The sequence below is a fragment of the Dama dama genome, chromosome 20 (assembly GCF_033118175.1).
Source record: "Dama dama isolate Ldn47 chromosome 20, ASM3311817v1, whole genome shotgun sequence".
In the NCBI taxonomy this organism is placed as follows: domain Eukaryota; kingdom Metazoa; phylum Chordata; class Mammalia; order Artiodactyla; family Cervidae; genus Dama; species Dama dama.
In genome coordinates, this window is record NC_083700.1 from 78217739 (window position 1) to 78244504 (window position 26766).

The 26766-nt window shown below is 41.0% G+C and overlaps 1 protein-coding gene across 1 annotated transcript in view; it reads right to left on the reverse strand.

Annotated features, from left to right (window-relative positions):
• RAVER2 (ribonucleoprotein, PTB binding 2) overlaps positions 1–5607 on the reverse strand; it is a 136511-nt gene extending 130904 nt beyond the window's left edge. Inside the window, exon 1 of the mRNA XM_061168461.1 lies at positions 4849–5607. Within this exon, the coding sequence (XP_061024444.1) occupies positions 4849–5607 (759 nt within the window). The remainder of the gene's footprint in view (positions 1–4848) is intronic.
• Between the last annotated feature and the right edge of the window lie 21159 nt (positions 5608–26766).

Consider the following 26766-nt stretch of genomic DNA (forward strand, 5'->3'; position numbering starts at 1 on the left):
GTATTGGAGTTTCAGCTTCAACATCAGTCCTTCCAATGAATATTCAGAATTAATTTCCTTTAGGATTGATTGGTTGGATCTCCTTGCACTCCAAGGGACTCTCAAGGGTTTTCTCCAACACCACAGTTCAAAAGCATCAATTCTTTGGTGCTCAGCTTTCTTTATGGTCAAACCCTCATATCCATACATGACTACTGGAAAAACCATAGCTTTGACTAGATGGACTTTTGCTGACAAAGTAACGTCTCTGTTTTTTAATATGCTGTCTAGGTTGGTCATAGCTTTTCTTTCAAGAAGCAAATGGCTTTTAATTTCATGGCTGTGGTCATTATCTGCAGTGATTTTGAAGCCCAAGAAAATAAAGTCTCTCACTGTTTCCATTTTTTTCCCCCATCTATTTGCCATGAAATGAAAGTTACTAATACCCAAAGTGAGACAACAGAGTGTTTTTTCTATTTACCAATCCTGGCTATTGGCCCAAGCACTTCACATTTTCTGATTACACAATGTCTTTCAGATTTTAAAATAAATACAACAAAGACAAAATACACGCATATGATATGTAAGAAAGAAAACTGAGTGAACTCAAACGATATAGGAAATAAATACCACTGTTTCTCCACTTTGAAACCCTAGTAACAATGCTACTGAAACAGAATCAGGTTAATCATAAAATATACACAATTTAAGAAATACATTTAAAAATCCACATATTAGGGCACTACCTTAACTAATCAAAATTCTAAAGTCAGAGTTGCAGAAGATTATTCACACATATAGACACACACATATACACAATGGCTACAGTGAATAAGAACCAGTGTTCACAGCATCGTTATTATTCATTATAAATAATGATAGTAATTATTGTAAATATTAGTCATAATAAATCAATCACTACAATTACATTCCAAAACACATACATTCAAAGACATAACTATAAATATCAAATCACAGTGGCATGGAGTACTCAGGGATTGAGGTAGCTTTAAAAAAATTAGAGTTGAATCCAGGGCAGGACCAATAAAAAATGAAACTAGAAATGTAGGCAGGGGCCAAGTCACAAAAAGCTAGAGCCTTACATTTCTATCCTAGTATGTCATGCTTCTCACGTGATGTCTGCGTACTCCATGGTAATGCCAGAGTATGGAAAATCACAGGATAAAGATAGTGGATCTTCCTTAAGTGTCAAGTTTATGAAAAAAAGATCTGGAGGAAGTTAACTGAGTTTAAGTCATTGTTTTATATTAAATCCAACTTTACTAGAACATAAAATCAATGTGAATTTTTCAGACAGAACATGCAGCTTCAAAGGAATTTTGCTCTTGCAGTAGGCTAATTCAGGTTCACTGTTCCTTACAATTTGAGGAAAAGAGACAAATAAGGGAGAATTGAAGGAAAATTTGGGAATCAGTGTTGGGAATGGGAATGTGGAGTCAAAGATTTGTTGTTGTTTTAATAGGAGAGTGACATGGTCATATTTGTGCTTTGGGAATGCTCTCTCAGGGAAGTATAACAGGATGGGCTAAAACATAAAAGATAGCACAGTAATGAGCGTAGGCAACAAACAGAAACAACTTGTGCAAGAAATGAAAAGGATATGAACCAGAGTAGAAGCTATGAGAACACAGAGGGCTGGGAGGACTCCAGAAAGCATACCATGGTCACCAGGCAGCACCTGACTGATGGCATGGTGACTATTCTTTTGAGAACTTATTAGTTCTCAAGGTGTTCATTTTTTTAGAGCAAGTATTTCTACTACTGTAAGGTATTTGATAGTTGTACCTTTAAAATCTCCCACTTAAAAATAACATTGTATGTCTTTTAATCATAGGAAGAGTATAGCTGTGGGATGCTACCGTAAATCTCTTATACCAAAAATTAAACAAAACATGAGTAAGATTTAAGAAAACTATGTTTAATTAAGAAAACGTCCATGTTTTCAAAATGTTAAGAAGAAATCACTGGGCTCCTACTGATCAATCACCAACACAGCGTTTATAGAAACATGACTACAGTTTGAGAACTCGAGTTAGGAATGACTTTGATCCATAATGTGATGTTACCAAATAAATGAATGAATAAACATAGCTTTTCCTAGAAAAGAATAAGAATTTGGGTACTTAAAATATCTCATTACTTAGAAGCTGGACAAAAAGTAGTCTTTTAACTTTTTTTAACCATGTTAGTCATTTCATAAGGAGCAAATAGGAGTTTATCTAGGTGATATTGGCTAAACAATACAAAATAAAATTAAACTTAATCCTTCACTAATAAGTTGACAGTAAAATGCAGCCACTAGGTAAAATCAGAATTAGAATTGCTATGGGAAATAAAACATAAAACAAAATCTTTGCAGAACACATTCATGGAAATATTCCAACCTGAGAAGTAGATCAAGTAAATGTTAATTTTATTGGACTAGTAAAAATAGCAATTCTTTAGTCTGAAAAAAAAGTGTCTTTTAATTGCTTTTAAAAATTAGCGTATTTGGTCTACTCTAGTACTTTATGTAACACAGACCATTGATAGTTATGACTGTGATCAGAAAACCTAGGAACAGTACAAGTACTGAAGACAATAGCAAAAAAAAAAAACCCCACTATTCAAACAAATTTATCTGTAATCAAACGCTGATCTGTTTAAATTTTAAAACTGCATTATCAGAAATACTTAAAATATTTCATTATAGAAATGATCATACAAAAAATAAAGACTAGGACAAGTCTGGAAACTAGTATTCCAGGTGCTAAAAACAGCTTGTTTTGTTGCTTACAGATCAAACTCTTCAGTTCTCAAAAAACCTGGCATAAAAATTTAACATAAAAATTTCAGATACTTTACTTGCCAGTAAAAGACTCATCTACATATAGAGATCTTATACCAATTTCATTTGATAATTTATGCTTACTACCTTATCGTTGTTGTTGGGTCACTAAGTCAAGTCCAACTCTTTGCAACTCCATGAACTGCAGCATGCCAGGCTTCCCTGTCCCTCACTTTCTCCCAGAGTTTGCTCAAATTCCATCTATCTTATAGAAAATCCTAAAATTGAGATTACACATAAATTCATAACAGAGGGAGACTACCTCAAAGATATAAATCAGTGTGATTTTCATAAAACCTCTCTCCATCACTAACAAGTAATTAACTATTCCTTTTATTGGACTCTTTGATATATTTTTTTCCAAGTCTCTTAAGACGGGATATGAGAAAGATACCAACAGCAAAGGAAAAATAGAAATGTCTAAAATTTATGGTCCAAATATTTTTAGAATTGATTCAAAGAAATGTGATAGCAAAAGTAACTGACATTCTACAAAGGAAATCAAGACACTCCTCTCTCTTCCAGATTACCTACACATAAAACTATTCCTTCAATTTTTTTTTTTTTTTAATGCCATCTGCCTTTTCCAAGTCTCCCTCTTTCTGAGCTCACTTGCTGTCCTGTCTTTGCGTGGGCACGGGAAAGCTGCTTCAATGAAATCAGTCCATTGCAGTTGTCCTTACAGCATTACAAAACATAACCCGCCTAAGGGGAAGTGGACAATAATGGAAAGAGTTGAAAGAGGGATGAGATATGTACAGATACTAACAGAGACTTTTTTGCATTGCTTTTTTGAAACAAAATGGCCCTTCATGCACATGGGTTACAAGGTTACATGCTCACATTTATAGTGAATGCCTATGTAAGATCTAATTACAAAGCAGCGAGGCAATGGTCTCATTATTTAACGGATCTAATGGAAGAACGCTGCAATTATCAATAGGCAGCCCCCCGGAATACCATGCATCCTAATATAGGAGGGAGCTACACAAATTGCCTCAAATCTGCAACCACCAGGACAGCCCACCCTCCCCATCCCCACAAAATACAGAAATTCTAGCTAAACGTTAAATATACGTGAACATCTAGACAATTAAGAAACCCTGAGCAGTCAAAGAAAGTCGGGGTTTTTTTGGTTTAAAAAAAAAATGCATGCACACAGGGAAAGATAGTATTTCACGTTAACAGCGGTTATCTTTAAGTATCAAACATACAGGTGATTTCTATCCCACTCCCACCCTCCGTCGCGATTCCTTCTGTTTTCTAGTTTTCTTACAATGAGCAAACAAGCCTGTTAATTTGGCAATCCAGGAGGCAGGGGCGGGGGTGGTGGTGGAAAGTCAATTAGATGCAGAGCTTAAAGCAACAGTTAATTTGGTTCAAAGACGCAGAGAAACCTATCTTGAAGCCTTGTCGGAGTCAGTAAGACGGCAGCAAGGCTCCCCAGAGCGCTGCGATAACCTCTATAACCAGGGTCTTAGCAGACTGAGGGGACAGAGTTGTTTCATACAAACTCGGGCAAGTGCTCCAAAGAGCAGCAAAACTCACTCCTAGCTCTCCCGTGACCCCGCCCCCCATGGCACGCCCAGGTCCCGAGGATCCAGCGGGACCCCGCGCCCGTCTCCACGGGCTCCCAAAGCCTTGCTTTCCGCCCCCTCCCAACCCAAACTCTGCTCCGCAGCCCACCGCCACTTTCCTTCACCTACTCCCCCAAACCCCTCCCGCGACACACGATCCTGGGACCGGCCGGACTTAGAGACAGCGCTCCGGGTTCCCGTGACCTTGGAGAAGCCCCTTCGCCTCTCCGAGCCTCAGTTTCTTAACGTGCCTCCCTCGCGGGGCGACCGCGGGCGCAGAAACCGGGGGGCTCTGCAAAAGCCACGGACGGTGCTCGTAACTCTGCACGACCCCTCCTCCCCCGGACCGCTCGCAGACGCCGGGCACCAGCCTGGACACCTAAGGGGCAGCTCTGCTGCGCCGGAGCCCCCGGGGGCGCGCCGCCTCGCAGCCCGTCCCCGTACCTGGCAGCTGCTGTCCTGGGGCAGGTTCTTCACCAGGATTTTTCTGCGGTTGCTAAGCTCCCGGCGCATCCGCTGCAGCCGCGCGGCGACCTCCTCCGGGTGCAGCGCCGCGGGTACGGGGCCCCGGGCGTCGTCGCGCGCCTCGGCGAAGGGGCTCGGCCCGCGCGGCCCCGACCCCGGCGCCGCCGCGCCCCCTTCGCCGCCGCCACCTCCCGCCGCCGCCATCTTCCCGGGCGCCCCGCGGCTGCGGGCTCCTCGGAGGCTCGAGGGGAAGGGAGAGAGCGAGCGGGAGGAGGCCGCAAAGCGGGCCCAGCCGCGGGGAGGGAGGGAGAAGGGGGACGGAGGCGGCGCCGCAGCCGGCAGCCGGCGGGCGGGAAGAGGAAACCTGAGCGCCGAGGAGGAGCCCAGAACCACCTCGCGGGAACCTCCCCTCGGGCCGCGGGCCCCGGAGCACTGGAGCGCCCGCCCCTCCCGCCTGCCCGCGAGGGCCTCGGCGCAGCCCCCGGGACACCTGTGCGGGCGCGGGCGGGCGCGCTCCCCTCCCCGCAAAGCCCCAGGGAACTCCCAGGCTGGGACACTGGGTATGCGGCTCTTTGGCACCGGCTTCCCCCGGGGCACTCGAGCCCCCAGCGCCTGTCCCCGCGCGGCCTCCCCACGTGACGCCGTAACTGTCCCCGAGCTCCCCTCGAAACTCCCGCGCTGGGATAGCTCCGGGGCTCGAGACGCGCCCTCAGCGCCTGCAAACCCGGGGAGGCCCATCCCCACCCCGGAACGGACGGCGACCCTTCCGCCGTGCTCAACGTGTGCACGTTTGGCAAAGAAATGAAAGTTCGCAGTGAAAAATAAAATGTGAGGTTTTCTAGGGAGTACAAAGAAAGATGTACCGGAGGCAATTTTGTATATTTGGAAAAACCTGATCGCAAAGTATTTTCCTGGCTGTATCTATAAGAAAGCCTGTGCCCTTGGCCCGTCCCTACGTTTCTGTTGTACATTTCCTAAAATGTAAAACCTGGATGGTTGCATATGCAGTGCATAAAGGGGTGCCGAACAAAGACGAATGGAAGACGATCTATGGCAGAGGGCTGGAGAAGACGCTACTTGGAACATTATTTTAATTGAAACTTGGAGGGAGAGTAATAACGTTTTAGAACTAAGTCAAAGTGATGTCATCACATCAAACAACCGGGGAGCCTTTGACTGGCACCAGCCCAAATAACTGTGAGCAAAGAGAAACATGCATTTCAAGTTAATGGCATACAAATACACTCTCAAACAACAACAAAGCCTGTTTAATAGCATTAATGTTATTGCGTTGGGGTGAAATATTTTCAGTAAATGTCACCAAAAAGTGAAAACAAAAAAGATTATTTAAAAAATTCTGTGTTCAGTACTTATCTTGTGTCCCCACATACGTCTAAGTACAAATGTTTCATTTCCTCTTCACAATAATTCAATTAGGTAAGTTTTATTTTCCTCACTTTACACGTGAAGAAACAGGCAGATTGCTTAATTCTAAAGCCCCAACGCTCTTAATAACATAAAAAGACTCAGCTGTCATATCTCCATCACAAAATAATGATTGCTAACATTCCTGCATTTATTCTCTGCCAACAAATACTTGTATGTTTAAAATGATTCCGCACTACACACACGTTCATAGCAGCACTATTGTCAATAGCCAAAGGGTAGGCACCACCTATAAGGTCTACTAATGAATAAACTATAGCATACGTGCACTGCTGCTGCTGCTAAGTCGCTTCAGTCGCGACCCAGTAGACAACAGCCCACCAGGCTCCTCTGTCTCTGGGATTCTCCAGGCAAGAACACTGGAGCGGGTTGCCATTTCCTTCTCCAGCATATGTGCACAATGGAATATTACTCAGCTATATAAAAAAAATCAAGTGCTGCTACAAGGTGGGTAAACATCCAAAACATTATGCTAAATTAAAGAAACCAGACAAGAAAGGTCATGTTACACAATCACATTTACATGAAATATTCCCATAAGTAAATCCATAGAGACAGAACTGAAGCAGGTAGTTACCAGGGTTTGAGGGAACAGGGAATGGAAAGCAACTGCTTAATGGATACAGGTTTCCTTTTGGGGTGATGAAAATGTTTTGGATTTGGACAGAGGCAACAGTTGTCCAATATTGTGAAAGTACTAAGTAAATACTGAATAGTTCGCTGTAAAATGGTTAATGAGTTTATCTGATAAAAATGTAAATGATAGTCTACAGTTTACAGCTTTGTTATCTGCTTTTTATAGTATACTTTCAGAGCCTCTTTCTATGGCAGTGTAATTGAACATCATTATTTTTCATGGCTGCAGATTATTTTTTCATGATAATTGCCATAATTACATCACTAATTGCCTAGTATTAGACATCTTTATCTACTGTACACCACACTGAGATTAATATCCTGTGTCCATATTTGCAGATTTACGATTTTTCCATAAAGAACTAGAAGCAATATATCTTCACTTATAAAATAAGGATATATGAAGATTTTTGATATGTATTTCCAAACTACCTTTCTCCGTTTTCCCCACATCACAAACACTGTAGAGAGTGCTCATGTTCCTGCTTGCATCCGTGATAGTTTGATATCAAAATAATGTCTCATTTTGGTTTTAAATTTTATTGCTGTGGGATCTTAGTTCCCCAACCAGGGATTGTTGAACCCGGGCCCTTGGCAGTGACAGTGAGAAGTCCTAACCATTGGACTCCAGGGAATTTCTAAATTTTATTTCTTTGATTAAAAGTTATGAGTTGTAAGCGCCAATTAAGTGCTATTCCAAAGAGCTGAGAGACTTTAAGATGTATATTCTTTAAAGTGAGCAAGAAACATGAATAGGCTTAGCATTCCCTCAGACCTTGAGTCAGTCATTAAGTTTGAGAACATATATTTATCTAAATGAGTACTGTTTTCTTGACAAACATTTTAAAATGTCTCTTTCGTACTAGGCAATATATACAAAGGCATTAAGAATACAGAAATAATAAAAGTTTCTATATGATAAGGACTCAGTCTTGAGAAAAACATTATACAAGAATTAAATATGGTACATATGCAAGCAGAAACATCAGGAGCTGCCCTGGAAAATAGTGATCTGGGTCTAATTTTAGAGTTTTTTGCCTTGGCTGAAAATATTTTTCTAATTGCTTTTTTGGTATTGACTTCAGAATTTATGACAAATTCTTGTGTACAGTTTCTGTAGTAATGAATGTTCATCCCTTTGAGATGGGTTTGATTTTTTAAACTAATAATATGTTTTCTGAAGCCAAGTCTGGTGAATGAATCAGGTGTTAATTATGCTCTTGGGATTTTAATTATGTAATTGGGGTTTTTTGTCCCAAGTGGTACATAATTCAATGTTATCAAGTTATTAAACCAATATTATTAAGTGGCTACATGGAATTGATCCCACTTCTTGAACAATATTACTGTGTCCTATAGAGTGGTGACTTTAAAACTTTTTTGACTCAAACCAGTGGGAAATGTATACCATAGAGGGAAATATAGCCCATACTGGGAAATACAGGGCTTCCCTCATAACTCAAAGAATCACCTGCAATGCAGGAGACCCCAGTTCGATTCCTGGATTGGGAAGATCCGCTAGAGAAGGGATAGGCTACCCACTCCAGTATTCTTGGGCTTCCCTTGTGGCTCAGCTGGTAAGGAATCCGCCTGCAATGCGGGAGACCTGGGTTCAATCCCTGTGTTGGGAAGAGCCCCTGGATAAGGGAAAGGCTACCCACTCCAGTATTCTAGCCTACAGAATTCCATGGACTTAGTCCATGGGGTTGCAAAGAGTTGGACACAACTGAGCGGCTTTCACTTTCATTGGGAAACATATTTTACATTACAAACCAGTAAACGTACATACATACAACTGAAACAGATTTCACAGAACAATATACCCTTCCATGGAGCAGCATACTCTAGTATTTTTTTATTGTATTCTATTCCACTTTTAAAAATTTCTGGGGAGGAGGGTGACACGCGAAATTGATTTCATGTGCCACTAATGAGTTCTAATTCATTGTTAAACAGTGGTCCAGGTTTCAAATCAACTATCTTCCTTCATTACTTTGGCTCAACTGTTTTCCAGGAATTCAGGGAAATAATAGAATCTGTTGATTTTAACTGAATTGATTGTTACTGCCACATAAAAGAAATAGATGGAAATTACAAAGACTTGGAAATGCTGCTATACTTCCCAAGAGTTCCTCTCATTCCAGGTTTTAGCCTGACTCTTTAAATAGCAGCTTCTGTGATAAACTTAAGGAACACTCTAATCTGATCCTGCAGTAAAGTCCAATTATCAAGCTGCAACATATTTACCAATACCCACAGGTATTTACCAATGCCCACAGGTAATTATCATGAGCTATATAATTACCTTGTTCTTAACACAGGAGCTGCGTGCTCACTTTTGCCTTTATTTTAAAAATAATTGGTGGCTATTTTTAAAGCACTGCAATTGAGCAAAATGTTGGAAAGGTTTAATAAGTTTCAGTTAATAATGATAACAATACAGCCCCTGGTATCCAAACAAAATCTTAGGCTTATATGACAATGTGATGAAAACAAATATGCGAAAACACCTTGTAAACTGTAAGAATGATTCACTTTTAGTGACCGATTATGTATTCAGTGATATATATTGAGGGCCTTACAATGTACCAGATACTCTCTACAGCACAGCAGATTTGATTGACTTTTATTTTTTAAAAAAAGGCCTTTTCCCTGGGGAAAGTCATTGAAATTCAGAATTTGTAAATTCAGCATGAAAAATACTATGAATATGATACTCTTAACAACATAGACAGATGACTGATTTTGATGTAGGGGAAAGTATCTTGAGGGGCTTTGAAGAACAGGTAACAGTCTTCTCGATGATATGGGGCAAATACTGAATCAGGGAACAGAGGGAGACCAGAAAGCATCAAGGGGACCGGCATGCCCATGGAACAGTAAGTCTGGTACCAATAAAAGGTGTGCTACTTTGGGGAGTGTAGCAGGAAATATTTGAGAAAGGTAACAGATGTCATTCCATTTTAAGAAGTTGATTTCATTTTAAGTCACCGCTTAAGTATGGCATGAAAGGCAATCCCATAGAGAAAAGGAATATCAGAGGCTCCTAGGCAGAGACATTACATGATCAGATCAGACTTAGCTTTTTCAAAAACAATTCTGACAACAATGGAGAGGCATCATGTCAGGGAGATCAACTGGAAGCCTTCTGAGACAGAGTGAAAGCATTCAAAGGACTTATATGGAGAAGAATAATAAAAATAACAAGTGGATTAAGCTTTCACATAGGTCTTAAGTGTATAGAGTGTTACCTAAGCTTTCTTTTTTTTCTTTGTAAACTCTATAATCAACTCGTGACATAGCACATACTTATTAACCAATGAGGAATGGAAGGCAGAGAGGGCAACCTGTCTAAAGTCACACAGTAGGCAGGGGCCCCAGGATTCCAATGCAGATCCATCTACTTGGAGCCCAGGTATGTAACTGTAGCTGGAGGAGGGACTGCACTTACAAGGTTTTTCTGAGAGAAACACAGTGGAATAAAGTAGAAGCAGAATCCAGCAGTGGACAGAGTAGGATCTGGAGTTAAGATATCTGAATTCATTTCTCTGTAACTGGAGTGAGTTATTTAAAGCACGAGAAAGGGGAAAAAAAAAAAGTGGAAGTGTTAGTCACTCAGTTGTGTCTGACTCTTTGCTACCCCAGGGACTGTCATCCACCAGCCTCCTCTGTCCGTGGGATTTTTCAGGCAAGAATGCTGGAGTGGGTTGCATTCCCTTCTCCAGGGGATCTTCCCAACCCATGGATTGAACCCAGGTCTTCTGCATTGCAGGAGGATTCTTTACGATATGAGCCACCAAGGAAGCCCCCATAGAGCATGAGTAAATATTTCAAATATGCCAAGTCTCAGATTCTTCATCTCTGAAATAGAGATAATAAGAGCCTCCATAAGGCTATTATTAAGGGCCATTATGAGGATTAGATGAGGTAAGATATATAAAGGGCTTAGTAGGGTGCTTAGCTCAAGGTCTGTATAAAAAGGCATTCATAATAATAAAAATAATTATTAATTATTTTTAAAAATCTTGGTGTTTCATTGAATGTCATCAAAGAGAAAGAAGTTAAGGATAGCATGATATCTAATATGAGAGATTAGATGGGGACAGGGGGCAATGCTGCAGCTGAAAGAGGGAACAATTTAGGAAGTAAAGATAAACTCAATTTATATATCTGAGCTTCAAATACTGCAGGACATATAGATAAAAATACCCAGTCGACAGACTATAACTTGTAATAGACCCAGGTAGTTTAAAAATAAGGTTGGATGAGATCACTGAGGCTGAGTGTGTATATTGAAAGGGAAGTCCAAGAAATAGTCCAAGAAAGAGGACAATATTTAAAGGCCACAAGGAAAATAAGTGGAAGGTATTGTACTTGGTAGTCCTGTTAGACTCTGCTTATACTACTTATGTGTCCAGCCCAAGAAAAGAAATCAAGTGAAAGTGAAAAAGCTATCAGGCAAAAACAGTTGGATTGCACTAGGTAGAGCTCCCTGTATTCCTGTCTCTAGTTACTTTAGGCCACTCTCTAGCTCCTGATTAATTCTCTAGCACCAGCTCTCATTTACAGCTTCTGCATATCCTCTTCTTGGCTCCTGTGTCTTCACAAGATTGACCTTGTTTTTTGACTTCTTTCTTGGCTCACAAGCTGAACCTGCTCACCACTCACTGTCTTCTGCTATTGACCTTACATTCCATGGCACAGCAGCCATAAAAGAAACCCCGTGTAAGAAAGAAAAAAAATATTGAAAATGAACTAGAAAGAAAGGCTTCAGAGAAGCCAAGAAATCAAAACGTTTCAAAATGGAGAATGGTCAACATGTCAATACAGTGGAAAGGACAAAGAGAATTAGGACTGAAAAGGAGGTAACTGGATTTGGCATTTGGGAAGCTCCTGGTGTCTCTAAATGAGAGCAACTTCAAGAAACTGGTAAAGACCAGAGACAAGTCTATGAAAAAGAATTGGTGAGATAAACTTTATACCCTCTACTTTTCCCCATGAAGCAGAAAGGAGATCACCTTCTGACAGTGAGGAGATTTTGGTGGAAAGTTGGTGATTTATATGTATTTAATTCTTAACAACCACCATTTAGAGTGGGTATTGTTATCCCCGTGTCATACATTAGGCAACTGACCTAGTGAATGTAAGTCATACAGCTGATGTGAGACAAATTTAGAACTCAACCCAGGCCTATATCCTAATTCTATGGCTTTTCTTACTGCATTTAGATTTAGAGCAGCCTCTGAATGGAATGCGAAAGTGTTGGGATAGTAATAACAGTGGTAGCATTATAAATACTATTACTCATATATAAGTACATAATAGTGGTAATAATAAGTAATATAAATCAGATGATGGCAGTGCAAATGATACCACAGAAATTAATGTTTTTACTTCAAATTTAACTGCAAGTAATAGCCTCATGTCTAACTTTATGACATAAAACACAGTACCTTAGTTTAGTGGCTAAGTCATGTCCAACTCTGCGACTCCATGGACTATAGCCTGCTGGGTTCCTCTGTCCATGGGATTTCCCAGAAGACTGGACTGTGTTGCCATTTCCTTCTCTAGGGGAATCTTTCTGACCCAGGGATCAAATCCACATTCTGACTTGGCAGGTGGATTTTTTACCATTGAGCCACCCTAAATGTTAAACACGATTTAACACCAGTTAAATGATGTTAGTTAGTACAAGTTACTTTTCTTAGTTTTAATATAGCCAAAACATAGCATTTATGAACTTTCTTTCTGTTTTGTCTAAACTCTTTAAAATATTTACAAACTTGCTATAATTTAGGTTTATTTTTATTTATAAAGTTACAAAAGATATTTTGAAAATTGTTAGTATGTAAACTACAAACATTTCCCTTGAACGTTGAATTGTATTGAATAATACAAAAAGAATTGTACTCTTTGCCATTGAAGTTGACTCTCTTGTCACCCTGTTTACTGAATTATGGAAGCCTAAGGAAGTAGTATACTTTTAATCAATATGTAATTTTAAAAAATGGTTGCTATAAAATTATAGAAAAAGCCATGGAACAGGGAGCATGATGTTTGATAGATAATAAAGTATAACCCAACTATCTGGCATGGAAATAAATCTTTTAAAATTATTATTAGGTTTTTGTGTAGAATGGAGGAACTTACCATTTATGTGACATTTAAAAAATCATTTTGTTGAAAGTCTTATTAAAGTGCACATATTAAGGAGTATATATTTACTTCATAAAACAGATGATACTCAACATGAATTATCCTTTTTGGGATGATTTCGATAATAGCATGATTGCCCTCTAGGCATATTGAGGCTTATAGGATGATTTCCTCCTAAATTAAATGGTTCCATAAAGCTAGTCTTTTTAGTTTTTATGTCTGCTTGTCATAGATTTTTTTTTTTTTTTTTCCTCCTTCCTTGTCAATGCACATTTCTCCTGGAGGCCTGTACACTCCTGGACTCATTCATGCCTATGGTGACATTAACCAGCTCACCAAACCCATGTACAGGTAAACAAAGATAAATTTGCACCTGCCCATGCTTATTATCCACAAAGTTCCTTTGTAGGCTCTCGATCTATTTTCCATGTGGCCTCCTGGCCTTGGCTTCTTTTCTTCCTGCTCCTGCTAGTTAGACTTGAGTGTGGAGGTATGCCACTCAGATCTCCCTTCAGTTAGTGTAAGACCAGCTAGCCACTGTACCTCCAGCTCTGCAGCAGTCACGCTGAGGCCACTCTCCTCCCCAGGAAGCTCCCTGCCAATGACTAAACAGTAGAGGTATTGTAGCCAGGCACTTTCTGACTCTTTCTGGGCAGTCTTTTTCCCAGGCCCCTCAATCACCTGGCCGAGACTTTCCCAGGGCTATACAGTGGCAACCCGGGGCTCTTCCTACCCAATCTTCTCTCCTTCTCTCTCCTTACACAGGTATCTGAACTGCTTTGTGATTTAAAGTGTCCAGACTTTACTCTGGACACTTACCAGTCCTACCTACTCTTGTTCCCCTTCCCTTTATACTTTGCAGATGTTTCTTCCCCCATATATCTTTTGCACATCTAATTTTGGCTTTGTGTCTATGTAGGAAGCCTAATTAACACAGTCAATAAAAAGTGGCCCAAGAAAGCAGGCAGTAAAATTAGGTTTGAGGACTGTTTACTCATATTTGGCCAGCAAGTAGGACAACATCCTGAGTGCAATGTGGGGAATGGATAGTCCTTGGCAAAAGGTGGTCCCCCCAGTTGCTAAAGATTTCACGGATGATGACCTGGGAATGTGTCCTGGGAGAGGGAAAGAGGCTTCTAGTTTGAAGATGTAGGCATTTCAAGATATGAGGAGAACAATGCCTATAAGTGTAGTGGTGGTGACTGCTTATTTCAAATTTCTTTTGATGCCCTATGGAGTGATCATGAGAAGCTGAGAAGTAATGATGCAGGAACAGGCACAGTGTGAGAGACTGAGAGCCTGTTTGACTTGGAACATTTTCTTGGAAAATGGGACTTAACACCATTATAAGGACTCTCTCCCACCCAGGGGATGGAGCACACTCACTTTAGGGAAGTCTGGATCTTGGAAGCTCAGAAAAAGTGCTGGGCATGCTGATGTGGAAATGCCTGCATTGCCATGGCAGATGATAGAGGAAGGAATAAAGAGGCTGTGGGAAGGGGTGAGCTGAAATGGATTTGTAGCATGGGACCAGAGCATCAGAAAATTGTGTTTCCACAGCAGGGCCCAGAGAACGCATCATTCTCCAAGGCCATCGGAAAGGCACCAGAATCATTAAAAGTCTAGTGGTGGCTCTCTTTGCAGGCCAGGGACGAGGCTATCACAAACATCAGCTTGTTAATAGCAATGAGGATGATTGCACTCCAAAATAAGCCACATAAGCAAGCAAATACAAACCAGGAACAACCATTACTATAACTACCAGCTACATTGGACTAACTGGTGGGCTTCTCTGGTGGTTCAGGGGTAAAGAATTTGCCTGCCAATGCAGGAGACACAGGTTTACCCCCAGGTCATGAAGATCCCCTGGAGGAGGAAATGGCAACCCAACTCCAGTATTCTTGCCTGGGAAATCCCATGGACAGAGGAGCCTGGCAGGCTGCAGACCATGTGATAGCAAAGAGTCACCCTTGACTGAGTGACTAAACAACAAGGGAGCCTGACTCACAGGAAGTTATGAAAATGGCTAATAGTTTGGTGTGCCTAGGGGCAAAATGGAAGGGTAACCAATGAGAGCACCATTTAACATCTATAATTGGAAATAGGCAATAGCAGAGAAATAGGAGGATAAGGGTAGTTGCCCCAATAAAAATTCATGATTCATTGCTCAATTCTTGGACCTGAGACAGTTTTGAGACCCAGTATTCAGTGACTGAGAGATGGTTGTCTCAAGGAGGAAGAAGACTACAAGACCATGACAAGTATTAACTAAAGTGATATCCCCAGTCCTGCTCTAAAGGGACCTACGGCCATATATTTAGATGATCACACACTTGAAAAAGGAAAAGCACACACATTGAGGACTTTGGACATATTTTCAAAGCTGGTCTTGATACTTGAAAACCTAAAGTGTCCTCAGGATCCCCTGTTGGAGAAGGGACCCAGTAACATAAGCAGGCTGGCTGAAGTCCAGTTTATGGTGGATCTGCTAGGTCCATAAACTCAGTCAATAATTTCACCCACCTTAGGGAAAATAAGGATTAACATTCCTGGCTGGCTGACTCACTTAAGTCCTTGACAAGCAGAGTAAGAACCATCATATTAGGGAAGACCAAAAGGAGGCCTCTGAAACTATTACTTTCCCAGCTCAAGATACTGAATCAAAAGTAATATCGCATCCCAGAAACAAAGGCAGAGATTCGTACCACTGTGATGGTGAGCTTTATGTATCAGCTTGGCTGGGCCGTAGTGCCTGGATACTTGGTCAAACATTATTCTGGATATTTCTGTGAGGATATTTTTGGATGAGACTTTGATTTAAATCAGTAAGCGTAAGTAAAATAGGTCGCCCTCCATAATATGGGCTTTGTCCAATCAGTTGAGAAGTGATAGGACAAAAAGCTGATCTCTCCTGGGCAGGAGGGAATTATACCGGTAGATGGACTTTGGACTTCACCTGCAGCACCCGCTCTTCCAGGTTTGTCAGCTGACCGTGTTTGGACTAGAGATGCAGCTCACTCCTGAGCCTTCAGACTGCTGGTCTCCTCCGTCAGAGTTTGGATTTCCAAGTCTCCACAGTCACATGAGACAAAGAAATCTCTTTAAATGTTTTCTAAAAATTAATTTAAACCTGTATTTATGAAATAGATTTATTAAGAATAAGTCTATGTTTGTATGTATCTCTTCATCTGTGGCTATTCTCTTGGTTTTGGTATTAGTTCTAGAAGATGTTGTAGGTCTTCATAGAACCAGTCAACTTCAGCTTCTTTGGCATCAGTGGTTGGGGCATAAACTTGGATTATTACCATGTTGAATGGTTTGCCTTGGAAACAAACCAAGATCATTCTGTTGTTTTCGAGGCTGCACCCAGAAACTGCATTTCGAACTCTTTTACCTACTGTGAGGGTTACTCCATTTCTTCTAAGGGATTCTTGGCTCAGAAGTAGATATAACGTGCTGGGCTTAGTTGTGCAGTCACGTCCAACTCCTTGCAACCTCATGGTCTGTAGCCCACCAGGCTCCTCTGTCCATGGGGATTCTCCAGGCAAGAATACTGGAGTGGGTTGCCATGCCCTCCTCCAGGGAATCTTCCCAATCCAGGAATTGAACCCAGGTTTCCCACACTGCAGGCAGATTCTTCACCATCATCTGATTTTAATTCACCCATGCCTGTCCATTTTAGTTCACTGATTCCTAAGAGGTTGGTGTTCAATCTTGTCGTCTCCCACTTGACCACATGCAATTTAATGTGACTCATGAACCTAACATTCATGAACTGAACCTGGAATGCACTATTGTTCTTTATAGCATCAGGTTTTACTTTCACCACCAGACACATCCACAACTGAGCGTCATTTTCACTTTGGCTCAGCCACTGTATTTTTTCTGGAGCTATTAGTAACTGCCCTCTGCTCTTGCCCAGTAGCAAACTGGACACCTCTCAACCTGGAGGCTCATCTCCAAGTGTCTTATCTTTTTGCCTTTTCGTACTGTTCATAGAGTTCTCCTGGCAGGAATACTGGAGCAGGCAAATACTATTGCCATTTCCTCTTCTAGTGGACCATGTTTTATCAGAACTCTTCTCTATGACCTGTCCACCTTAGGTGGTTCTTCAAGGCTTAGCTCATAGCTTTGTTGAGTTATGCAAGCCCCTTCACTACGACATCATAGGGGACTGGAATGCAAAAGTAGGAATTCAAGAGATAACTAGAATAACAGGCAAGTTTCGACTTGGAGTACAAAATGAAGCAGAGCAAAGGCTAACAGAGTCTTGTCAAGAGAACATGCTAGTCACAGCAAACACCTCTTCCAACAACACAAGAGACAACTCCACACATGGACATCACCAGATGGTCAGTACTGAAATTAGATTGACCATGTTCTTTGCAGCTGAAGATGGAGAAACTCTATACAGTCAGCAAAACAAGACCTGGAACTGACCATGCTCAGATCAAGAGTTCCTTATTGCCAAATTCAGGCTTAAATTGAAGAAAGTAGGAAAAACCACTAGACCCTCTAGGTATGACCTAAATCCTATCCCTTATGATTATACAGAGAAGGTGATGAATAGGTTCAAAGGATTAGATCTGGTCGACAGAGTGTCTGAGGAAGTGTGGACAGATGCTGGTAACATGTATTGTATAGGAGGTAGTGACTGAAACCAAGCCAAAAAAAAAAAAAATGCAAGAAGGCAAAGTAGTTGTCTGAGGAGGCTTTACAAATAGTTGAGGAAAGGAGAGAAGTGAAAGGCAGGGGAGAAAGGGAAAGATATATCCATCTTAATGTAGAGTTCCAGAGAATAGCAAGGAGAGATAAGAAGGCCTTCTTAAATAAACAATGCAAAGAAATAGAGGAAAACAATAGAATGTGAAAGATTAGAGATCTCAAATTTGAGATATCAAAGGAAGATTCCATGCTTTAGGAAGTAATACTACAAACAAAGCTTGTGGAAGTGATGGAATTCCAGCTAAACTATTTAAAATCCTAAAAGATAGTGCTCATAAAGTGCTTTACTCAATATGTCAGCAAATTTGGAATACTCAGCAGTGGCCACAGGACTGGAAAAAGTCAGTTTTCATTCCAACCCCAAAGAAGGACAATGCCTAAGAATGTTCAAACTACCATACAATTGTGCTCATTTCACATGCTATCAAAGTAATGCTCAAAATCCTTCAAGCTAGGTTTCAGCACTACATGAACTGAGAACTTCCAGATGTACAAGCTGGGTTTTGAAGAGGTTGAGGAACCAGAGATCAAATTGCCAACATTTGTTGGATCATGGAGAAAGCAAGGGAGTTCCAGGAAAACATCTACTTCTGCTTCATTGACTATGCTAAAGCCTTTGACTGCGTGGATCACAACAAACTGTGGAAAATTCTTAAAGAGAAGGGAGTACCAGACGACCTTACCTGTCTCCTGAGGAACCTGTATGTGTGTCAAGAAGCAACAGTTAGAACTGGACATGGAACAACTGACTGGTTCCGAATTAGAAAAGTGGTACATCAAGGCTGTATATTGTTGCCTTTCTTATTTATAATAATTTATATGTAGAGTACATCATGTGAAATGCAGGGCTGAATGAATCACAGATGGACTCAAGATTGTCAGGAGAAATATCAACAACTTCAGATATGTGGAGGATACCACTCTAGTGGCAGAAAGTAAAGAGGAACTAAAGAGCCTCTTGGTGAAGGTGAAAGAGGAGAGTGAAAAAGGTGGCTTAAAACTCAGCATTCAAAAAACTAGTATCATGGCATCTGGTCCCATCATTTCCTGGCAAATAGAAGGGAAAAAGTGGAAGCAGTGACTGATTTTACTTTCTTGGGCTCCAAAATCACTGCAGTGACTGCAGTCATGAAATGAAAAGATGCTTGCTCCTCAGAAGAAAAGCTATGATAAACCTAAACAGCATATTAAAAAGCAGAGACATTGCTTTGCCTACAAATGTCTGTATAAAACTACTGGTTTTTCCAGTAGTCATGTATGGATGTAAGAGTTTGACCATAAGGAAGGCTAAGTACAAAGAATGAATGCTTTCAAATTGTGGTGCTGGAGATGACTCTTGAGAGTCCCTTGGACAGCTAGGAGATCAAACCAGTCAATCCTAAAGGAAATCAACCATTAATATTCATTGGAACTGTTACTAAAGGACATTGCTGAAGCTGAAGCTCTAATACTTTGGCCACCTGATGCAAAGAGGCTACTCACTGGAAAAGACCCTGATGCTGGGGAAGGTTGAGGGCAGGAGAAGTGGGTGACAGAGTATGAGATGGTTGGATGGCGTCACTGACTCAATGGATATGAGTTTGAGCAAACTCCAGGAGATAGTGAAGGACAGGGAAGCCTGGCATGCTACAATCCATGGAGTCACAACAAATCTCTTGAACAACAATCTCTCTTGACAACAACAAATCTCTTGGTTCTGTTACTCTGGAGAACACTGACTAATCCAGTCACCATTAAAGGTTTAAAGAAGGAGCATCAGATAAACATTAGAAACTGGAAGAGGCAAGAAAGGCTTCTTGCCTGCAGGGTTCACACCTTGATTTTAGAGTTTTTACCTCCAAAAGTGTGAGAGAATAAATTTTGTTGTTTTAAGCCATCCAAGTTTGTAGTAATTAGTTATGGTAGCCTTAGGAAAATAATATGACATTGGTAGGGAATGTCATGTTTATTTTACTACAGAAGGGAAAGTTAACTGATGGGAACAGTACTAAGGGACCTCCAAGAATAGTTTAAGAATTTACCATCTTATTACCCCTTCTCCTTCATTTTACCAAATTATTTTTGGCCATCCAATGGGTGTTTATCAGGACCTTCTCATTTGCTTGCCAATTTGGCTTCCTAGGTGTTCTCTGGTGGCTCAGATGGTAAGGAGTTTTCCTGCAATGCAGGAGTCCTGGGTTCCATCTCTGGGTTGGGAAGATCCCCTGGAGGAGGGCATGACAACCCAGTCTAGTATTCTTGCCTAGAGAATCCCATGGACAGAGGAGCCTGGAGGGCTACAGTCCATAGGGTTGCAAAGAGTCAGACAGGACTGAGTGACTTTCATTTTCACTTTGGCTTCCTAAATACTCTTCTACTGCAACTCGAGAAAATAATTTAAATGACTATCTCACAGATACTACATCTGAAAAAAGATCTGATTTTGACCTAATAAAAAGCTTGACAGAAAAAAAAAAGAGGATAAGGATGCATAGTGTTTGTCCGTATTCTATCTCCATTTAATTCACCAGTCTGACATGTACAGAAACCACATGGATTCTGGACAATGACTACAGATTTCTGCAAGCTTAACCAAGTAGTAACTCCACTGCAGTGGCATTGCTAGACTTGGTGGTAAAGCAGATTGTGAAGGTCTCAACTGTGTCATAAGCAGTCGTTGATCTGATGATTGCATTCTTTTCTATACTAATCAGAAAAGAGGATCAGAAATAGTTCACTTTATCATGAAATGGACAACAGGATTCACTTACAGTTTTGCTCCAGGGCTATGTTAACTCTTCATACTCTGTCACAACAGATCAAAGGATCTATATCATCACATTGATCCAAAGCATTATTGGTCTGATGCTGATCTGGTAGGACAAGCAAAAGTTGGTTTGTGTGCTGGAGGCCTTGGTAAGGTATGTGAGCGTCAGAAGGTGGGAGATAAAAACTCATGTAGCTTCAGGGGCCTGCCATTTCAGGGAAGTTTTTGAGTTCCTTGACTAGGGGCAAGCCATGACATCGCCTCTGAAGTAAGAGACAAATGCTGTGTCTTCTATCTCCTGGAAGCACAAATCCAAAAAGACTTCTTTAGGGTTCTAGAGGCAACCTGATCTACACCTGATACTTGAACTGTATTAACTATATTCTAGCCGGTAGATGTTGTGACATGGAAAGCTGCCAGTTTTGAGGAAAAACTGGAGTGTAAAAGAGACTTGCAGCAAGTGTAGTCTGTAGCTCAAACATTCCTACCCCAGGAATTTGAGAGATGAGAAAGTCTGCAGTGGAGACATGTGAACAAACATATGACAATGGACATGAAGTATAAAGATTTTTGTATTACATGTTAACACTCACCAGAGAGCATCTACCTTGAAAAAGGCACTGAAGAACCAATTAGTTATAATTACTCAACTATTCAGAAAGAGAAAAATAAATAACATATAATTATTATTTATATGTGGAATCTAGAAAAAGCATACATATGAACTTATTTGCAAAGCAGAAATAGAGACACAGATGTAGAGAACAAACTCATGGATACCAAGGAGGGGAGAGAGGGGGGATGAGTTGGGAGATGTGGACTGACACATATACACTATTACATACAAAACAGATAACTAATGAGAGCCTACTTTATAGCACAGGGAACTCTACTTAATGCTCTGTGGTGAAAAAGAGGAGCTATATGTGTACATATAACTGGTTCACTTTCCTGTAAAGCAGAAACTAACACAACATTGTAAAGCAACTATTGTCCCATAAAAATTTTTAAAAAGGGCTTGACTAGTTAACGTTAGCCAGCTTTCATTATCGGCCATTCCAGAATTGACACAAAGGGCACATGAATGAAACTGCTATGGCATCAAAGCAGTTGTGTCTGTGTAGGGGCCCACACAGCATAAACATCTACTTACTAAGGTCAGTCTAACTTACTGCTAATCCAATCTGCCCGCAGCAGAGAACAACACTGTGAAGGCCACTCACTCCAACACTGGGACCTACTATGGCATTAGTCCTCAAGGAGACCAATAGCCACTTGGTATCAGTGAGATGAGCTCTTTTGTCCTGGAAGTGCCAGAAGTTCATCTTCACAGCAATAGATACTTATTCTAGACGCCTCAGTTAGCATCACTATCTGAGAGTGTATACAGTGCTTGATTCATGGGCATGAATTTCATGGGCATTGCAGAACATCTGACCAGGGAACCCATTTCACAGTGAAGGAGCTGCAAGAGTGAGCCGTTGACCATAGAATCCAGTGATTCCTCACCATCACCAAGTAGCCAACTTGATAGAATGTCAGAACAGCTAATTAAAGCACACTGAAATTTCATCAGAGAAAATACTCTTTAAGAATAGGTGGCATCATTCAGGATGCAGTATATACAATAACCCAGAGGCCGCTATATGTCACTGGGTCTCCACCTGAAAGAATATGCAGGCAGCCAAGGGTGGGAGCAGTTGCGGTCCACTTACATCACTCTCACACTGGAAGACTTTCTGCTTCCTATCCCTACAACTCTGAGCTCAGAGGGGATGAGTTTCCCTTCCCTCAAGTAGCATACTCTTGCCAGGGGGACAGTGAAGGTTCCATTTAATTACAAGCTATGCATCACTCATTATCAGAGAAATGCAAATCAAAACCACAATGAGGTACCATTACACGCCAGTCAGGATGGCTGCTATCCAAAAGTCTACAAGCAATAAATGCTGGAGAGGGTGTGGAGAAAAGGGAACCCTCTTACACTGTTGGTGGGAATGCAAACTAGTACAGCTGCTATGGAAAACAATGTGGAGATTTCTTAAAAAACTGGAAATAGAACTGCCATATGACCCAGCAATCCCACTTCTGGGCATACACACTGAGGAAACCAGATCTGAAAGAGACACGTGCACCCCAATGTTCATCGCAGCACTGTTTATAATAGCCAGGACATGGAAGCAACCTAGATGCCCATCAGCAGATGAATGGATAAGGAAGCTGTGGTACATATACACCATGGAATATTACTCAGCCGTTAAAAAGAATTCATTTGAATCAGTCCTAATGAGATGGATGAAACTGGAGCCCCTTATACAGAGTGAAGTAAGCCAGAAAGATAAAGAACATTACAGCATACTAACACATATATATGGAATTTAGAAAGATGGTAACGATAACCCTATATGCAAAACAGAAAAAGAGACACAGAAATACAGAACAGACTTTTGAACTCTGTGGGAGAATGTGAGGGTGGGATATTTCAAAAGAACAGCATGTATACTATCTATGGTGAAACAGATCACCAGCCCAGGTGGGATGCATGAGACAAGTGCTCGGGCCTGGTGCACTGGGAAGACCCAGAGGAATCGGGTGGAGAGAGAGGTGGGAGGGGGGATCGGGATGGGGAATACATGTAAATCTATGGCTGATTCATATCAATGTATGACAAAACCCACTGAAATGTTGTGAAGTAATTAGCCTCCAACTAATAAAAAAAAAAAAGAAAAAGAAAAAAAACAAAGTAAAACAGCTTTTATATAGTTTGGTAATATCTTACTCTACATTTTTTTGCATATATGTATATATGTTTATATATATATAAATAATAAACATACTTTTATTTCACCTAAAAAAAAAAAAAATTACAAGCTATGGCGGCTTCCCAAGCATTTGGACTCCTTGTATCCAGTAACCAGCAGGCAAGAAGAGAAGTCATCATCCTCGCCAGGGTAGTAAACTCAGAACACATGAAGGAAGTAGGCTGCATTTCAATAAGGTAATCCATTTGGAGGCCTCTTGGTAAATCCCATGACCAATTAAAACCATGAATGGGCATGTGTAGCCATGTTGGCCTGAGAAGATATGATACCCACAGAATCAGGTCCCTCAGGAATGAAGGTTTGGGTTATACCATCAGAAAAGTGAAAGTGAAAGTTGCTCAGTTGTGTCCAACTCTTTGGGATCCCATAGACTATACAGTTCATGGAATTCTCCAGGCCAGAATACTGGAGTGAGTAGCCTTTCCCTTCTCCAGGGGATCTTCCCAACCCAGGGATTGAAACCAGGTCTCGTGCATTGCAGGTGGATTCTTTACCAGCTGAGCTATGAGGGAGGCCCTATACCATCAGAAAAGCCACCAGCAACAACAGAGGTGAGTTGAGGGTGAGAGGGATTCAGAGCGGACAGTGGAGGATGGAGACAGTGAATACTAGTTACAGCTGAAGCCAGCTATAGCATCTTGGTGTGTAGTTTATCCCCCTAGCTTCCTTCTTGAAGTTTCTTTGTTGAAAGAGAGAAGGGTAACTGTGAGGCACAAGGGGTAGACTGGAACAGGCAGACATGTCTGCCATCAGATCTCCCTTCCAAACAACCTGCTGTGGAGGGTGTGGTTGGCTGGCCATCTCCAGCTGCTACATTCTGCAAATCAGCACAGCATTCATGCTGAGGCCAGGCTGCCCCCACGGCTGCCCCCAGATAATGCTTGAACGTAGTGGCACTACCAGGGCTGGGCCATTTCTCCCCAGCACAGGATGTCCCAGTGGGCAGCCTTGGTGAGGGCACTTGCCATCAGCCATGCTGCACTGCAGTCTGGGGCTCTTCTACAAGCTTCCTTCCTTTCCTCTTCCCTTTCACCCGGAGCCCACCCTAGCTACTCCTTCTCTCTGCCTCCTTCACAAGTCTGTCTGTCTCTCTGTACGTTTCCTTCCCATCTCATCCTATTTTGGGGTCTTGCTTCTTGGAGGATCCAAACTGAGACAAATTGTTGTTTCAGTTTTGATATATTTAGAGCTCCCTACAAAGTTTGATATATGTTCATCCTTCTGTTTTATTCTTCTGCCATCTTGTTTAATCCACCTCGGCTTTATTCCTTTAGTCTCCAGCCCTTGGCACATTTCCTTGCTCTGTTTGTCAATCTATACTGGAATTTGGCATTCAAGCACATTTAAGACCATATCTAATTAGCTCAATCCTGACAACTGTCTTATCACTGATTAGTAATGGATTACAGTCCTTGGACAATTACTGCTTTTGAAGCCAAGCTCACAAGTGCTTCACATTGTCAGTGCATAAATTATCTGGTCTCATTGAACAGACAGCTTTAAAAAAACATATTAAACTTCCCTTCACAGATTCTACACTTCCACCTCCACTCTGAGCCAATTGAGGTGGGGGTTTTCAAATTAATATGCCCCATACCTTCCCAAACACATTGCTGGATCTAAATATCTAGTTTTCTAAGCCTGAATTTTTAACAGAATCATTAGCATTTGAGCTACCCACTCAAAGAAGTGTTTCTACAACTGTTTCTGTTTTCAGCTAATTTTATATCCCTCCATTTTGCTGTATTCCAGTGCTCTTGCCAGCTCTTCCATTTCTTTTTTGGTTGTAATATTCCATTACCCCTTCTGCTTTTGCACTCAATTGTCCATTTACGGGCAGCAGTTTGCTTTTCTTTATCCAGTAAGAGAAATTCAACCTTTGAAGTTGTATGATTCTAGAATAGTTTTCACATGAGCACAGATCTTTTTTCCTAATATACTTTTCAGCTGGTGAACTCATTTCTTACACAGAAAAAGATTCCAAGATAAGGCATGACAAAGAAAACCCCAGTAAAGTAGGTTAGTGCTAATTCCATACATACGGTTGGTGAGTTTCCCAGGTGCTCAAAATTATAGAAACCTACATCTTTGATGCAAATACATTCTTAATGCAACTGTAACTATTCCACTTCCAGAGTGTCCATTCACAAACCTCACCTAAGGTTCCACTAAACTGAGTCTAACACAGCACAAGCATACCTATATCTACTTCATAATGACCACTTTAGAGAACCACGTGCCTGAAGGAGTTTTAGGAAGTCAGCTGTGCTGTGCTCTCTTGCCTTCAGGCAGAATTGTACATAAACACCCAGACAGGAAAAATCTTCCCAAGAAAGAGTCAGCAACCTTACTCTAGAATTTAACAATGATAACAGCCAGGAATTTCAATTCCTTCTTTGAATATACAAGTCCCTCTGTTATAGCTTATCTCTGTTTTTTTATTGTAAGTCTGATATAGAGGTTAAAAATACTTGAGTTTTTTAATACAGCAACTCATTGGAAAAGACTTGTTGCTGGGAAAGACTGAGGGCAGGAGGAGAAGGAGAAGACAGAGGATGAGATGGTTGGATGGCATCACGGACTCAACGGACATGAGTCTGAGCAAACTCTGGGAAATGGGGAAGGACAGGAAAACCTGGTGTGCTGCAAAGCCTGGGGTCGCAAAGAGTCTGACATGACTTAGTGACTGAACAACAACAATAATAAAAAACATATTCTCCAAGTTGCACCTGGTTATTTTCATGTTAATGACCATTTTCTATGTTAATTAAAACATGACTTATTCATTCATTCAATAAATATTTTTAAAATCTCATACTATTGTTTTAGCAGATATTTTATTTTCAAAAAATATTTATTTATTTATTTGACTGCACCAGGTCTTAATTGTAGCATGTGGGATCTTCAGTCTTCATTGCAGCATACAGGATTTTTTAGTTGCAGCATGTGGGAACTATTTCCCTGATCAGGGCTCAAACCGGGGCCCCCTGCATTATGAGTGCAGAGTCTTGGCCACTGGACCACCAGGGAAGTCCCTTAGCAGATATTTTAAATCACTCCTACCTTTAGAAAACTATCATGGACTCATGGCTCCTTTGATAGACTCAACACCTTCCAATTATTGTGATCATTTTTTATGCCAAACCTATCACCTTTTGCCTGGTGACTAATCTCTCTGTCCATACTATTGTTAACATTTATTCAGGCATTAACAACAAAAAAAACCCTTCAGTTTTTGTCAACAACAAGATATATTTGGCTCTTATTGCTCTTTCCTACTCTGAAATCTGCTATCAGATACCTTCCAAGGGACCCTAATTCCCTTATCTAAAAATTTTGTAAGGAGAAAAACTATGGTTAGAGTAA